Source organism: Cebidichthys violaceus, unplaced genomic scaffold (genome assembly GCF_023349555.1).
Source record: "Cebidichthys violaceus isolate CVI_PGR_0920_01 unplaced genomic scaffold, fCebVio1.0.p SCAF_52, whole genome shotgun sequence".
NCBI lineage: Eukaryota > Metazoa > Chordata > Actinopteri > Perciformes > Stichaeidae > Cebidichthys > Cebidichthys violaceus.
This window is the reverse complement of record NW_027176728.1, coordinates 673930-689132: the sequence shown is the minus strand read 5'-3', so window position 1 is coordinate 689132 and position 15203 is coordinate 673930. Positions and strand designations below refer to the sequence as shown.

Below are 15203 nucleotides of genomic sequence, written 5' to 3'. Positions count from 1 at the left end.
GCAGCTAGGGGCGTGGCTTAGGTGTGTGCGAGACAACTCAGAGAGGCGACTGCTCTTTCAAAACAAAAATGGCGGCTCCGAAAGAGGCTAGCGTAGACGCTGCAATAGCATCCGTTAAATCAGAACTTTAGAGTATTTCTGTATGGAAAGAGAAAAGAACGACACTGAAGGCTTTTCTCTACGGGGAAAGATGTTTTCGCTCTTCTACCGACTTGCTTGGGTAAGAGTTTGATTGACAGATGTTTCATCCAATCAACTTTTTTTAAAGTGCCTGCCCTTCTCCAAACACTTTTCCAATGCAGGCTTCTCAGAAGACAATGTCAGATTTACCTTTGGAATTTGTAGGTTTTCTTGGGGCCTTGATTTCAGATAGTGGCAGACAGAAGCAGCTTTTCATTTGTAGCTGGCAGCCCTCACTTTTGTGACATCATGGTAAAAGACCATTGACTGTATATAAAAAGTTGACGTAGTCCCTGAGATCTCACCCTTTGGTTTATGAACTGCGGGTTTGAAGCGTTTTGTCCGTCGCCATCTTGCTTTTTTTGGAAGCATAAGTGAGGCGAGAGGGTTGAGCTAAGTACAACCGAACGCTATAAGACATTTTTAAATGAACTTTTAGAAACTAAAAAGACACTGTAAAAGGGTTAAAGTTGCAAGACGAAAAAAACGGACAACTCCCAGATCGGATAACACCAGGGTAGCAATTTTGACTCTATATGGACCATAACTTACTAAATGAACATCATGCTGTATTGAAGAAGACTTGAAACTAGAGATTGAGACATAAACTCATGTTTACAATGTTTACTGAGGGAATAAATCAAGAGAGAAGTAGAGTCATTTTAGACTAGACTTCTATACAACCAGAGGAGTCGCCCCCTGATGGACATTAGAGAGAATGCAAGTTCAAGACACTGGTAAAAGAAAGAGGCTGGCCTGCTGTGCTTTGTTATGGATGCTAAGCTACGACTGGTCAATTGCTGCTCAAGGGAGGGGTTTAACAAAAAGCCAATCAAAGACATTGTTTCAAAGGTTTTTGTTAACTTGACATTCTATTAGATCATTTGCATTAGAATAGAAATGTATGTATGCTTAGCAACATTACTAGTAACTGTGAAAAAGACGATACAATTCTTTAGGAATCACAAGTTTATTCCTCCACTGATCTAACTGCGGAGCGGTGATTTGTAAGAAAAAGACTAGAACCAGAGAGAAAAGATGTGTGCTTTTCCTCAGAGGGCCGCGGGCCGACCCTGCAGAGCTCCCGCAGTCTGGACGCCCTGTCCGACCTGAAGCTGCAGCGGCTGGAGGCGGAGCTGGAGGGGGCCCGCCGCCAGGCCGAGGCCGCCTGCCAGAGGGAGACGGAGCTGAGGGCCGAGTTCCAGAGGCTGCAGCAGGAGGTGGCCCAGCTACGGGGAGCGCAGAGACAGGTGGGCCTGCTGCTTCCAAGACTGCATACACATTACAGGGTGCCGTTAAAGACGCCAGACTCTGCCCACTTTGCCACATTGTTAGGGACTTAAGTTCATAACTAAGGGTGTTTCAACACAAAATGCAATGCATTGAAATGAATATGTTGTATTCATTGATGTTAAAACTACACTGCCATCTTATTATCTTCAAGTTCCACATCTCTCCAAATGTCTTAAAATGCCAGTGGGTGCAAATCTAAAAGTATGTTCATTATTGACCTTGGAAGTAGTACTTTGACGTGGTACTTTTATGGTACTTTTAGTTGAATGTCGGAGCTCTATTACATAGATACATTTATACGTTTTAACACTTTTTATACATGGATACAGACCATTTTCAAACCATATCTTTTCAGTTGTCATGCAGATTGATCTGTTGCTTTGCTGGTCAGTTGACTAAAACATGCTGAATGTCCAGTTTGGGCCCGACAGACTTTCTTCTGGAGCTCCCACATCCGACTTCATGGAAAGCCGAAAGAGACATTAAGAGCCTCTATTTCCACGCGACTTACGTACATATTAAAAATACAGTTTCTTTGTGGTGTTTACAAGCATTAAAAAAAATTAAAAGCAGCGTTCTTAAACATTAAATCGTGAATAAATAGAGGCGTTTAATGTCACTTTTGGCTTTCCATACAACTTGATGAGCAGAGTTTGAAGGATGGTTTGGGGCTGTACATAGATAAAATGAAGTACATGTAGTGCTGGAGTATATAGACCACATGTAGAAGAAGAAATCAATAGAAATGTCTTAGTCAAGTGCTGCTGCTCTAACCAAGTCTTTGTGTCTCTGTCAGTCACAGGACCTGTCCCAACACTGTGAGCACTGTGACGTGGAGTGGATAAAGAAAGCCGGGGACGAGCAGTGAGCTTTATTCTGAAAGCAGTCTATAGTATTTGTCATTTCTGTGTATTTCTGTGTTTATTCAGTCGCTCTCTTTGCGTTGCAGGGTGAACCTGGCATTAGCCTACACCGAGCTAACGGAGGAGCTGGGCCACGTTCGTAACCTGGCGGTTAAACAGAGTGACCTTCTGCGACAAGTCTCACAGGAGTCCGGTAGGACAACAAAAGGATTGTGTGGCCGCTAAGCCTGCACAAACGAGAAAAAAGGGAAATGGTGTAATTCTCAAAGAAATTAACTTTGAACTTGTCGCCACTGTGCTATCTGCACGTATTTAAATGAGGTAATATGCAGATGTTTGGCGCAAAAATCGGCCCATCTCGATGCAAATGAGCCTCATTGTAAAAAAAAAAAAAGTCACAAAGTTCAGTGCTGACAAACACGCGCAGTCACGTTGGTGGTAACTGAAGCGCATTTTACGCACTTATTTTGGGGTGCAGTGACAGAATGTAATGACAGCTGTGTCATGAAACATGATGGCATGTCATTTTTAAAAATAGTTCTATATACTTATCGTTTTCAGCTGCGGCGGGAACAAGGGTCACTAATTTACAAGAACACTTTTTAAAACATGAAACGTTTTTAATAAAAAGGCACAATAAACAGTAAAATACACAATAAAAGCATTAATAAAAAAGCAGACCTGGAGCATGAATTTTACCCAAACGCAAGTCTAAACAGGTGTGTCTTGAGCTGATTTTTAAAGAAATTCACAAAATCAGCAATCCGTTGGGGTGCAGGCAGAGCATTCCACAGCTTTGGTGCTACTGCCTTGAAAGCTGGGTCACCACGGGTCTGAAGGAGAGTGCGTGGGACGGACAGAAAATGGAACAAGTTTGACCTGAGAAAACGAGGGCGAAGCAGTTCAGCTACATATGTTGTAGCCTGACCGTGTAGTGCTCTGTAAGTGAGGGTGAGAATTTTAAAGTGGATCCTAAATGCTACAGGGAGCAGATACATTGAGTGATGAGTAAAGTGTGTTACAGTAATCAATGCGAGAAGAGATAAAGGCATGTGTGATCATCTCTAGTTCAACTGTTGATACTACAGATCTCAGTTTACTGATATTTCTTGGGTGAAAAAAAAAACAGACAGCTGCTTAACATGAGGGTCAAACGACATGGATTGGTTACTATTGGCTATTACCCCTAGATTACACAGGTTGAAGTGGGCAGCAGAGGAGAGCGGACCAATACTCTGCTTGATCATAGGGACAACTTCATCTGCTGCAATAAGCAGAACCTCCGTCTTATTAGCATTGAGTTGTAAACTATTTTCTGCCGTCCAGTTCCTAATAGCATTGAGCCTAGATAACCTGAAAGCCTCATTGGGTTTGAAGGAAAGACAGAGTTGAATATCATCCCCTTATAAATGATAGGCAACATTAGAACTTTTTATAATCGGTCGCAAAGGGACTATAACAATTCTAAAGAAAATAACAGAGGCCCCAGAACCAAGCCCTGCGGTACACCACAAGACAGTGGAGAGGTGACCGACCCAAAGTCTCCCACAGAGACAGTAAAACCTCTCACCTGGCAGTGAGCTTAGTTTACCACTTCGCAGTTTGACCAAAATGTAGCAGCCATAGTAAGTGGCTCTCTCGTTCTCTCTTCCTCCCCCAGTCTCTCGTCAGACCACTGCTCCTCAGCGTCTATCCCCCACCTCCCCCCAGCGACCCTCGCTCTCCCCCGACAGTCTCCTCCCCACCCCCTCCCCTCCTCTCTCCCCCAGCGGCGGCCCCGCCTCCTACACCCATCAGCCAACCTGTAGCCGCCTGCGAGCGAAGTTCCAGGGTCGCCGTAGTTACTCGGAGGTAAGGCGGAGTTTTAAGATTTTACATTTTTGTGTCATCTTACAGTGAAACTGCAGATTTACTGCAAAGTCCTCTGACCTGGCAACCTCCTTCTTCCCCAGGTGTCCGATCCGTCCGGCATCCACAGGCCCTCAGCGTGGCTGATGAGGGATCCGGTGTCCACCCTCCCAAAGCCCAGGCCCCTCCTGGGGGAGAAGCAGGGTTACGGCCAAAACAAAGCTCAGCTCCGCACCTCCTTGGTGGGCCTGGTCAGACCGGCCTCGGCTCACGGGGCCGGAGGAGGAGGTGGTGGGGGAGGAGAGAGGGGTGGGGGCAGCAGTCTGAGCAGCAGTCCACATCACTGTGCTCTGGACCTGGGCTTCCCTCGGGCTTCTGAGGTGAGACTGAGCTTTAACTTTGATCAAGTCAGTGACTTTTGGGGCTGCAGTCAACCGAAGACTGAAGTTCAACCTAGTCTTCAACAAAACAAAGAATGTGCATGTTGTGAAATTCACGTAATCTTTAACTATAAATCAACTTCCCATATTCATAAGCGCATCAGCGTGTTAGGACTGTGAATAAATAAAAAGTACCAAAAGAGATTGTGAGCTTTGAGCTTTACAGTCAGTGATATGAACCCCAAAACCCACCGGCAGGGTTGAAAAGCCTTTCCTTTAAACAATCACAAAAAATTACACTGTTTGTCATAAGCTATGATAACCGTTATTATTGTGAACGCTGCAGCCGGCAGTTGATAAAACAGGCTGCAATGTAACCATCACCACTGACAGGCTCCTATTATTAAATCAGTTAGCTTTCTCTAGATCTGGTGCGTTTACTATTCTGCGTTGGTTCTGAAATCTCATGTTGCGCCACATTATGGAAATCAGCTAAATCTTCAGCCATGACATGACAATCCTTTTAGAAAGCACCAAGCTATGCTTTTCTGATCCCCAACACAACAAACAAATACATTGGTGTCCCCATTAGTCACTTAGACATAAAAGCATGGGGGAAAAAAAGTTACTATTATTATCTGTAATCCATCTTTTCAGGAGTTGTCAGGATACCAAACCAACATTTTGATACAGTTTCTGCAACGGATGTGTAAAACTGGACCGCAGCATTTTAGCTGTGTGCACCTGTTGCTGACACAGCTGAGGCCATATAGCATGCTATGCATAGACTGCACATAAGAAGTGGATGTAGTTACTGTGACGTCACCCATTGGTTTGTGGACTGCTGTTGTGAAGCCATCCTGGAATACGGCCGTCACCATGTTTTTTTCGCAACCAATGAACAGATGTATTTGAAATGCAGAGGAGTGACGTAGAGACGCCGTATATGGCTCTGTTAGAAAGCTGTCAATCACAATCACACCCTAAAGCATACTCTGCTTTATGGTCTGTTTGACTCTAAATGGTCCATAATGTACTAATAGAACATCATGCTGTATTGAAGAAGACTTGAAACTAGAGATTGAGACCATAAACTCATGTTTACAATGTTTACTGAGGGAATAAATCAAGAGAGAAGTAGAGTCATTTTAGACTAGACTTCTATACAACCAGAGGAGTCGCCCCCTGATGGACACTAGAGAGAATGCAAGTTTTAAGACACTTCCGCATCTCGGCTTCACTCAGCAGAACCGGAGGTTGCCTGGTTGCATGTAGCGTGACCCTACGTCTGCAGACCACACCGCAGACACGCTACGTGTGCAACATGTCATACACAGTTCTACAGTCCTGTAAACTACAGTAGTAATGCTCACGCCCCTCCTCTCATTCAGGTACATCACTTCCGTCGTCTTGAGAACCCGCCTGAGCCCGCCCCACTGGTGACACCGCCGCAGTCCTCTGATGATGAAGAGGTGACGATGACGATAACGATGTGCGTGGCTCTACTTGTCACTTTGGGGTTTACTCATTTTTTTTGGTGTAAATTTACAGGATGTATGTACATATCTGTCGCCGGCTGCCAGCCCGCCTCGGACGCTCGGTGCGATTGGGATTGGCTCGTCGTTGCCTCGGGAACCACCCCTGCACCACTCATTCTCGTCTCCTAGGAAACAGCCCCAACATCCCTCCTTCTCGTCCCCCGAGGGCCCTGCCCCCCTCTCCTGCCATCTGCCTCCCTACATGACCACCGAGCACGCTCAGTCGTGGCCCTCCATCAACGTGAGTAGAAAACAATTATATAAAAGAAACCAATAGAATCACTGCAGACCTTGTGGGGAGACGAGCAAAAAAACAACTCACTCTATTGTCAGTTTCAGCAACCAAAAGCTGATGCTTGGTTGCCAGAGGGGCAACCACTTTTAAAAGTTGGTTGCCCTTAAAATAATAAGCTAAATAAGTTTTGATTTTTGTTTTTTTTTAAAGCTGCAATAATGGGACTTTTTGGCCAATCAGAGCAGACCAATCACTACACAACACTGACATAATATCAACTTGTATGTAATGTATTTTTAACTAAAACTCAGCCTCACATCTTTAATCCATTTTGTTCATGACTGGACTTTTACTTTACTTTGTCTGTAGGCTGCAACAAAACAAAGTAATATGCAAAAACAATAAACACATGTTGTCCATAGTTATTGTTATTGTTATGTCATAGTTATTGTTGATGCAAAATATAGTTAAGGCCACTCTGCGTGAAACATGACAGCAATTGCGTTCTATAAAAATGAATCTCCATTAATTGACTGTAATTGTATCTGTTTGGCAAAACTGTTCTATACTAGGCTTTATAGCTATGTACTTTGTTGTAGTTTATAACCATATCCATTTAAAAACACTGTTCTGGCACAGCTCATGCAGTCAACAATTACAATGAAAATTCAATCAATATATTTTTTTCACGAGGAATTAATGATGAATGTTTGTCTTCTGCTTTAAATTTCTTATGTGATCGCAACGATCTTGACAATGAAATAGTTCAGCAGTGTGTACAGAAATTGCCTGGCCGAGTCGGAGAGCGACAATCGACCAATCAGAGTTTGATTAGAAGGATTCAGAATGAAGACATCCTATTCCCATTTTGCTAAAATAGAAAAAATGGCGACAAGTGTAAAGCAGCTGTCCAAGTTGTTGCATGTCAATAATACACAAATAACTTTTAAACTGTCACATTTCTTTGACCAAGAAATTGACGGCGAACGAGACAAATGCATAACTCGCTACTGATTGGTTAAAGCAAAACAAAATAACTTCATTACCGACGAGAGATCTTACGACAGGCTGAATATCCAGAATAGGAGACTGCTATCGGACAATTAATAGCCAAAGTGATTTTGTTGACATGTTTTCATTTAAAAGGATAGTGAGCGACAGTCGCGGTGAGTAGAATGCTTTTGTTCGATCTTTTCCTAGAAGGAGTCGGATCAATAAGCATTTCTAAAAACGTACTGCATGATGCCTTCACCATCAACCAGCCGACCAATTACAGTTCTTGCTATCTCTGTGTCACATCAGCAGCAATGTAGCTACAGCGGCTATAGACTTTATAACTATGCTGCATCCTCTTATAACCATAACCCCTATAAATCGAAAAGACACAAAGGTAAAATAGCTTCATCGTGGCATTAGCTTTATCAAGCGTTAGCTTCAAAATAGCTTCATTGTGGCATTAGCTTTATAAAGTGTTAGCTTTAAAATAGCTTCATCGTGGCATTAGCTGTATAAAGTGTTAGCTTTAAAATAGCTTCATCGTGGCATTAGCTTTATAAAGTGTTAGCTTTAAAATAGCTTCATCGTGGCATTAGCTTTATAAAGTGTTAGCTTTAAAATAGCTTCATCGTGGCATTAGCTTTATAAAGTGTTAGCTTTAAAATAGCTTCATCGTGGCATTAGCTTTATAAAGTGTTAGCTTTAAAATAGCATCATCGTGGCATTAGCTTTATAAAGTGTTAGCTTTAAAATAGCTTCATCGTGGCATTAGCTTTATCAAGCGTTAGCTTTAAAATAGCTTCATCGTGGCATTAGCTTTATCAAGCGTTAGCTTTAAAATAGCTTTACCAGAGGCGTTAGCTTCAAAATAGCTTTACCAGAGGCTTTATCAAGCGTTAGCTTTAGAATAGCGTTATCAAAGGCATTAGCGTCATCAATCGTAAGCTAAAAAACAAACAAACTGGTAAATTATGCTTTTTTTAACCTGTCGTGAAATGATTTTGTAACTATGCACCGTTTCCTCTAAAATCTAATTTGAAATTAGACTAATTGTCGCACGAATGTGATTTGAAGTTAGCTCATGAAGAAGATTTTGAAGGGCTTTAATTTTGAAACCCTAAATCAGAATGTCCTGGTTCTCTCTGAGTGACACCTTGAGGTGGTCTGCTATTAAAGATAATTTCTTAACAACTTTGAACAAATTGTCATCCTCTGATGGAATACAGAGCTTCTCTGTAATTTGAGGTGAAAACAAAAAATGGATTCTGTGATTTTGCACATCATTTGAGTTTCAATAATTTGACGCCTGTGTCTATCTCCGTCTGCAGTTGTGGATGGAGTCAGAAGAGAGTGCTGTCCGGAGCTGTCCTCTGTGTCAGCTGACCTTCCCGACCGGTTACCCCGACGACGCCCTCATCAAACACATCGACTCCCACTTGGAGAACAGCAAGATCTGACTCTTTTTTTTTTAATATCAAGCATTTTACACCCATTGACACCTGAGACGGACACCAGGCCCATCTTGATTGTTTTATCCAGGAATGGTTCAATGAGCCTGCATGCTTCTTTCTTTGGAACTCGCCCACTATAGCCACAGTCTCCTGGTACAGGGGATACATGCCTTGCTCAAGGGGTCCTTCCATCTAGAAGTGGCATCTAACCAGCGACCTTCAGTTATAGAACAAGTTTGTTTTTCTACTCTCCAGGCTCAAGAGTTATCAATCTCTTTATTTATGTTTACCAAGGACATACGTACATTTCCTAACATCTCTCACAAAGCCCCATATGAACTATTCTACATCAAATGGTCACAACCAAACCCACTCAAATACCAACTTCATTTGTACATAGACCTGTGTGCTGAAAGAAGAGCAGATGTGGGAAAAACAATAGTGCTTAACGTCTCGTAAGCTGGTCTGAGAGCATTCGCGGACGTGTAATGTTAGGAGCACCTGACTGTCACTGCTCTCCTGAGAATCAAAATGATGATTTTCAAAAGGTTTCTGGACCTGCAATAAACTATTGTGAGATAAAATGGTTAAAAAAAGTAATGCAGAAGTAATTTAGTTTGTAACGCACTCTTGTATGGATGTTCTTACAAAAAGAACGCTGTATAGTCTTGAGGTAAATATGACACGCGCTATCCAACAAGGATAGTTGAAAGGATTCAGTGTTAACAAGTTAGGAAAGAAGCCAACCAACAAGACAGTGGACTTCCAAAACAAACTATGTAAACTCAAGAGTGTGAGATGCTCCGACGAGGTAATTTAAAGTTACTATGGGGAACTTTTAACTGATTATGAAACAGTCTTAATGTAAAACCATAAACTGTAGATAAGATGTGGACGTAGTCATCGTGACGTCCCCCACAGGTTTGTGGACTGACGTTTTGAAGCCTCGAGTTAGTCGCCATCTTGGATTACGGCCGTCTCCATGTTGTTGTTTTTTCGCAACCAATGAACAGAAGTGACCATATTTGGAATGAGGAGGAGTGACGTAGAGACACCGTATACGGCTCTGGTAGTGACCTGTCAATCACAGTAGCCCGGCCCTAAAGCATACCCTGCTTTATGGTCTGTTTGACTCTAAATGGAATTTACTAAATGAACATCTTCTGTATTGAAGAAGACTGTAAACTAGAGATTGAGACCATAAACTCATGTTTACAATGTTTACTGAGGGAATAAATCAAGAGAGAAGTAGAGTCATTTTAGACTAGACTTCTATACAACCAGAGGAGTCGCCCCCTGGGGGACACTAGAGAGAATGCAGGTTTTAAGAGACTTCCGCATCGGCTTCACTCGGAAAAACTGGAGGTTGCCGCCTGTGTAAAAGTGATGCCTCTATATGACCTAAATTGTCTATTTATGTAGTTATTCCAGCAAAATCATGCAGGTTCACCAGAAGCTCCTTTAGCTCATACTCCAGCGGTGGTGACCTCGGGCAGCGACCAGCCCGCCGCGGGTAGACCCAGATCCGGCTTCGCTGCCACCTTTGACCTTACGGTCACTAACGTGGCTCCGGCCAGGAGCAGAGCTTCACGTCGCCGACACCACGCTGCTGGAGGCACAGGCCGTATTGCTGGGCCGGCTGGGAGGGAAAGGAGGCACGGGACAACCAGAACCGGGGCCGCATGGGGCAGACCATGGTACAATATAATGAGAGGTTTCCCAAAACAGACGCTGGTGCTTGGAAACAGTACTGCTTTTGTCCACAGGGGCCGCCAAAATCAACACAAAATGAACGTTCCTCATAGTAGCTTTAAGGAAAAAATAAGAATTACAGCAAAAAAAAGCACCTACTGCCATTTATTTTGGTGTGGTAATGAAAGTGCCTTGGTTTAACCACGACCTTTATTTTGAAAAGAGATCTATGGAAACCATTTGAGTTGGAAAAAAATAACAATATACCTTTTTTTTATTATGAAATGTTCTTTTCCACATAATTGTAACTTTTTATTTTATGATTATGACTTATTATTTTGTGATTATGGCAATATTTTGTAAATTGAGGTATCTCATATCCATTTATTATCATCAAGATTTCTTTCATTGTCATTTGCAATTGTTTTCCCCACTCATAATTATGAGGATTATGATTACTAATTGTGAGACTTTTCTGGTTGATAGTATCACATAGTATCACATAATTATGAAAACAACAGTCAGTTTCACTCCTGTAATTATGAGACTAGCTTTAGCTTTAGCTCTAGGAAAAGTAGACTTAGAATTTATGAGTTTTTCTAATTCTACACATTTTGGAATTCATAACCACGAGAGAGCATCTCATGATTATGGGAAACTATGATTAACTATTAATGTAATTTATGACTTATCCAGTAATTATGACTGTTATCTTTGTGATAATATCTGATAATTGTGATGTAGTATCTCATAGTAATCACTAAGCATACCGTAGTTATGGGAGCAATTATGACATACAAAGAAAGGGTATAATTTATACATAATTAGAGAACTCTGACTTATATCTAATGTATCTCATAATTCTGATGTATTTTCATTATTATGGGAACATTTCTCATAGTCGTTGAGTCTCATTGTCAAATAAATATTCATGAGTTTTTTTTAACATAACTCAATGTATGGCATATCTCATAATAAATCACAAAAATAAGCTACTAAGCCATAATTATGAAGTATATTTATGACATTTTATCGCATGATTAGAGGTAGGTAGTTACAATTATTACTTTTTTGTATTCATGAGAAGTTATTGACTTAAACATAAGACATAACGTGTTTTAAAATCCAGTGTGACGTTACATTTCACACCTGCTGAAACATTCCACACTCAGGAGTTTATGTATTTGATATTGCTCCACATGTTTCCCATGGCACTAAACAAACAAACAAAAAAGACAGTTAAACCATGAGAAACATCATCACTTCCTGTGTCAGCTGGGCTGCTGTGCTGAAAACACCTGGACTCATCTTGAGCAGCTCTGGGCAGATATTTAAGTGACTGAAACAGATTTTTCCGACTCTCAGCCGTTATTGTTTCGAGGATGAAAGCCACACGTATTAAGCAAAGAAAAGCGAGAGAATCTAATATTAAACGAGCAAAAAATAATCTTCACAATAACTCCACGGCTCCTGGGACGGAAGGTATTTTATACATTTGGTCAAGTGGTCGCTGCCTTGCTCAAGGACACGTCACACACACCGGCTGTTGGTAAATGGAGCCAGAGGCACCTCTTCCATAAAGCCAATAGAAAGCTGTGGGAGAGCAGAGTTTACTCAAACGTCAGCTTTCAAGCTTCTTCCGGAGCTTTCAACCATATCACGTTATTTCAACATTGTGCGATATAAAGGACGGATTTTGCTAACTTGATCTGCTGATGACGACCATGTGTTCGGGATAAAAGCTCCAGAATATAAACGGTAGCAAGTGGCTCCATAGTTGATTTCCTTTGTTTTGAGATTTGTTTTTGCTTGCACCTCATTAAAACGGAGATCGTTATGGAATTGCATTTGTGGTTCTCACGACACCCAAAGGCAGCATTTAAATCAGACTCGAGTCTACAGCCAGACAGAGCTAAATGCTAACGTCAGCATGCTAACATGCTCGCTACAACGAGCTCATTATGATTTTTTTTGTTCCTATCACCTCTAATGTGTTGAGATGGAGGCAGAAATGTTGGAGATTATCGATTCAACTGATTTTAGATTGTAATCTTAACACGGTCGTGTCAATCAAACCACACACTCGCCTTCAAAAACCAAAAACGTATTCCTTAAAGGAACAGTGTGTAGCATTTAGGCGGATCTTTTTGGCAGAAATGGAATACAGTAATAGTAAGTATGCTTTCTTTAGCATATAATCATCTGATAATAAGAATTGTTGTGTTTACGTTACCTTTGAAGGAGCCCCTTACAGCGATATATATGGATATCTATTTTTCTACAGTAGCCCAGAACGGACAAACCAAATACTGGCTCTGGAGAGAGCCATTTGCGTTTTTGCGTTGGCCACAGAACTGAATCTGCATCCCCACCGCTACGCCACTAAATCCTACACACTGGCCCTTTAAAGGGGACATATCAGTGCTTGTGCACATACATTTGGGTTTATGGAGCCAACCCACAAACTGTGATACAAGACAACCCAGTCAGTTTTTTGTGTGGGCTGTCTAGACCCTTTCTATGCCACATGCAGGCTCATTAGAATATACTTTTCTTCTTTTCTTAAAGAGACAGGCGCTAAAACGGAGCATTTCAGACAGAGTTAGAATACAGATATATTCAGACAGACAGTATGACAAAAACAATGAGTATTTTTATTTTTGTTTTACATTAAAAAACGTTAACATGTTACAAAATACAAGTATAACCTAAAAATGTTCATGATTTGTCCCCTTTAAAATCAGATGCTCTGCACTTGTTTCAATGCCTCAGTGTTGTGGTGACGTGACAAGGGATAACAACATCTGCAAAGACAAGCACAGCTGGAATGGGACGCTGTTCCCATGGCCTGGTTGGGGCTGTAACATGAAGGCACATGAAGGCACATGAAGGCAATTAGAATCCAGTACAGTAATGGCGGACCCTGCCATTAACAATCAAAATTACTTCTACGTAATGTAAATACATTAAACAGCCATTGCGGAAAAAATGCAAAGCACATAATAAAAAAAAAAAAATCAAACGCAGTGTTTGAGGTTATAAAATTTGAAGGAATGGCAATTAAACTGTATTCTAAAACTTCACAGAATTTGTCACTTGTTCCAACCAAAAAATAAATGAAAGTATTAGATAGTCATGACGTCCTGTGCTGGTTGCTTTCAAGGCCGCGGAGAGGATTGCAGTGAATGAAATATCACACATCATGTATTAGCCTACTACTACGATTACTACTTTACTGTTTTTTAGCAGTGTGTTGTGGGACAAGATTGACTTTTCTATAATATTTTTGGCAGTTATTATATACTTTAATGTAGATTGCAGTTGTGTTTATAAGCTTAAAGATTTCTTCCGACAAACTGATTTTGCACTTGATTTTAGCCACGTTAAATGAACGAGGGGGGGGGGGGGGGGGGGGACTCTTTGTCCCGTGTTCAAGGATACCTCACTGTAAACTTCCCTGTTTACGTTAGCGAGAGAGCCGAGCGAATGCTTTTCGAATAATGAATTTGTGTCAGAGCTGTGGACGGGGTTTTGTGCTGTAAATGATCAGGAATAAGAACAAATAAAAAAAGGTAACTTTCATTGTGTTACGTGTCGTCGACTGATTGTCTAACTGTGTTGAACAGAATTCGTTGGACGGGAGCTGAGCACATTTCAAAATGATGCAGTACAAGTTTAACATGTCAAGGGTAACATTATTTTCAGATAAAGAATTCCTCATAAGACTTAAAATGTGTTCACAGATTTATCATTTCACAATTATTAACTTTTAATAGATATAATTCTTCAGTTCAAGTTTAACACTGTAAATTAGAGACAATTTGTAAAAGCAAACAGTAAAAGCATTGTTTCTGTAATTTTACACATATTTTTGTTAATTGGCAGATATTTTATATTATTATGGAACAAAAACATTGAAAATTTGTGTTTATGTAACGGGTGTAGTAAGGACGGGGTCGTCCAAGACAGGCAGGGTCGGTAACGGGAAATCAGTCCAAAGGGAAACGCTGGAAGGTCTTGCATGGGAGCGGAGAACGATCTGGCATTGAGTGTGTGTGTGTGTGTGTGTGTGTGTGTGTGTGTGTGTGTGTGTGTGTGTGAGTGTGAGTGTGAGAGACTGGGGTCTAAATAGTAGGTGCAGCAGAGAGAGCAGGTGAGAGTGATGAGCTGATGAGGAGGGCGTGACTAACAGCTGCACTGAATGAGCTGATTAGGTGAGTGACAGAGTGACAGCAGAGAAGGGGCGGAGAGGTATATTTTAGCAGTGGTAAACTTTTAAAGTAGTTATTGAAAAGAAGAAAAGGTGGTATAGAAAGTTATTCTGTAAAGATGTATTACTAAATGAAAGGTATTCGTGACTTTAATGAGGTTGAAAATGAAATGTTAAATGCTTACAGGTTTATAAACAATTTGTCATTTAAAGCCACTTACCACTTCAAATTTGAATACCGTACATAATTGGTTACAAGTTGTAACATTAAAGAAAATTTTTATTTTAGTTATAAAAAATGTTCCACTTTGGTGCTCATGAAAAAACAAGAAAATTATTAAACTAAAATAAAGATTTTTTATTGATTGACATTTTGAAAAAAAAAAAAAAAAAAGTGACGCGGTGACTTCAAGTTCAGTTAAGTGATGGTGAAGCTGACGTTGAAGTGAAGCTGACGTTGAAGTGAAGCGGAGCCTCTGGTTCTACCGTTGACCTGGACAGACCTCCGCCCTTAAGG

At 41.1% G+C, this 15203-nt stretch overlaps 1 protein-coding gene across 2 annotated transcripts in view; it reads left to right on the top strand.

Annotated features, from left to right (window-relative positions):
• LOC137888216 (TANK-binding kinase 1-binding protein 1-like) overlaps nt 1-13867 on the top strand; it is a 30126-nt gene extending 16259 nt beyond the window's left edge. Inside the window, exons 6-13 of one of the 2 annotated variants that reach the window (XM_068731560.1) lie at nt 1237-1430; nt 2276-2337; nt 2423-2529; nt 3997-4187; nt 4289-4564; nt 5956-6036; nt 6116-6343; nt 8662-13867. In XM_068731560.1, the coding sequence (XP_068587661.1) occupies nt 1237-1430; nt 2276-2337; nt 2423-2529; nt 3997-4187; nt 4289-4564; nt 5956-6036; nt 6116-6343; nt 8662-8790 (1268 nt within the window). In that variant the 3' untranslated portion in view covers nt 8791-13867. Of the gene's footprint in view, nt 1-1236; nt 1431-2269; nt 2338-2422; nt 2530-3996; nt 4188-4288; nt 4565-5955; nt 6037-6115; nt 6344-8661 lie in introns of both variants that reach the window. The other variant, XM_068731561.1, reaches the window with a different exon arrangement.
• The last annotated feature ends 1336 nt before the right edge of the window (nt 13868-15203 follow it).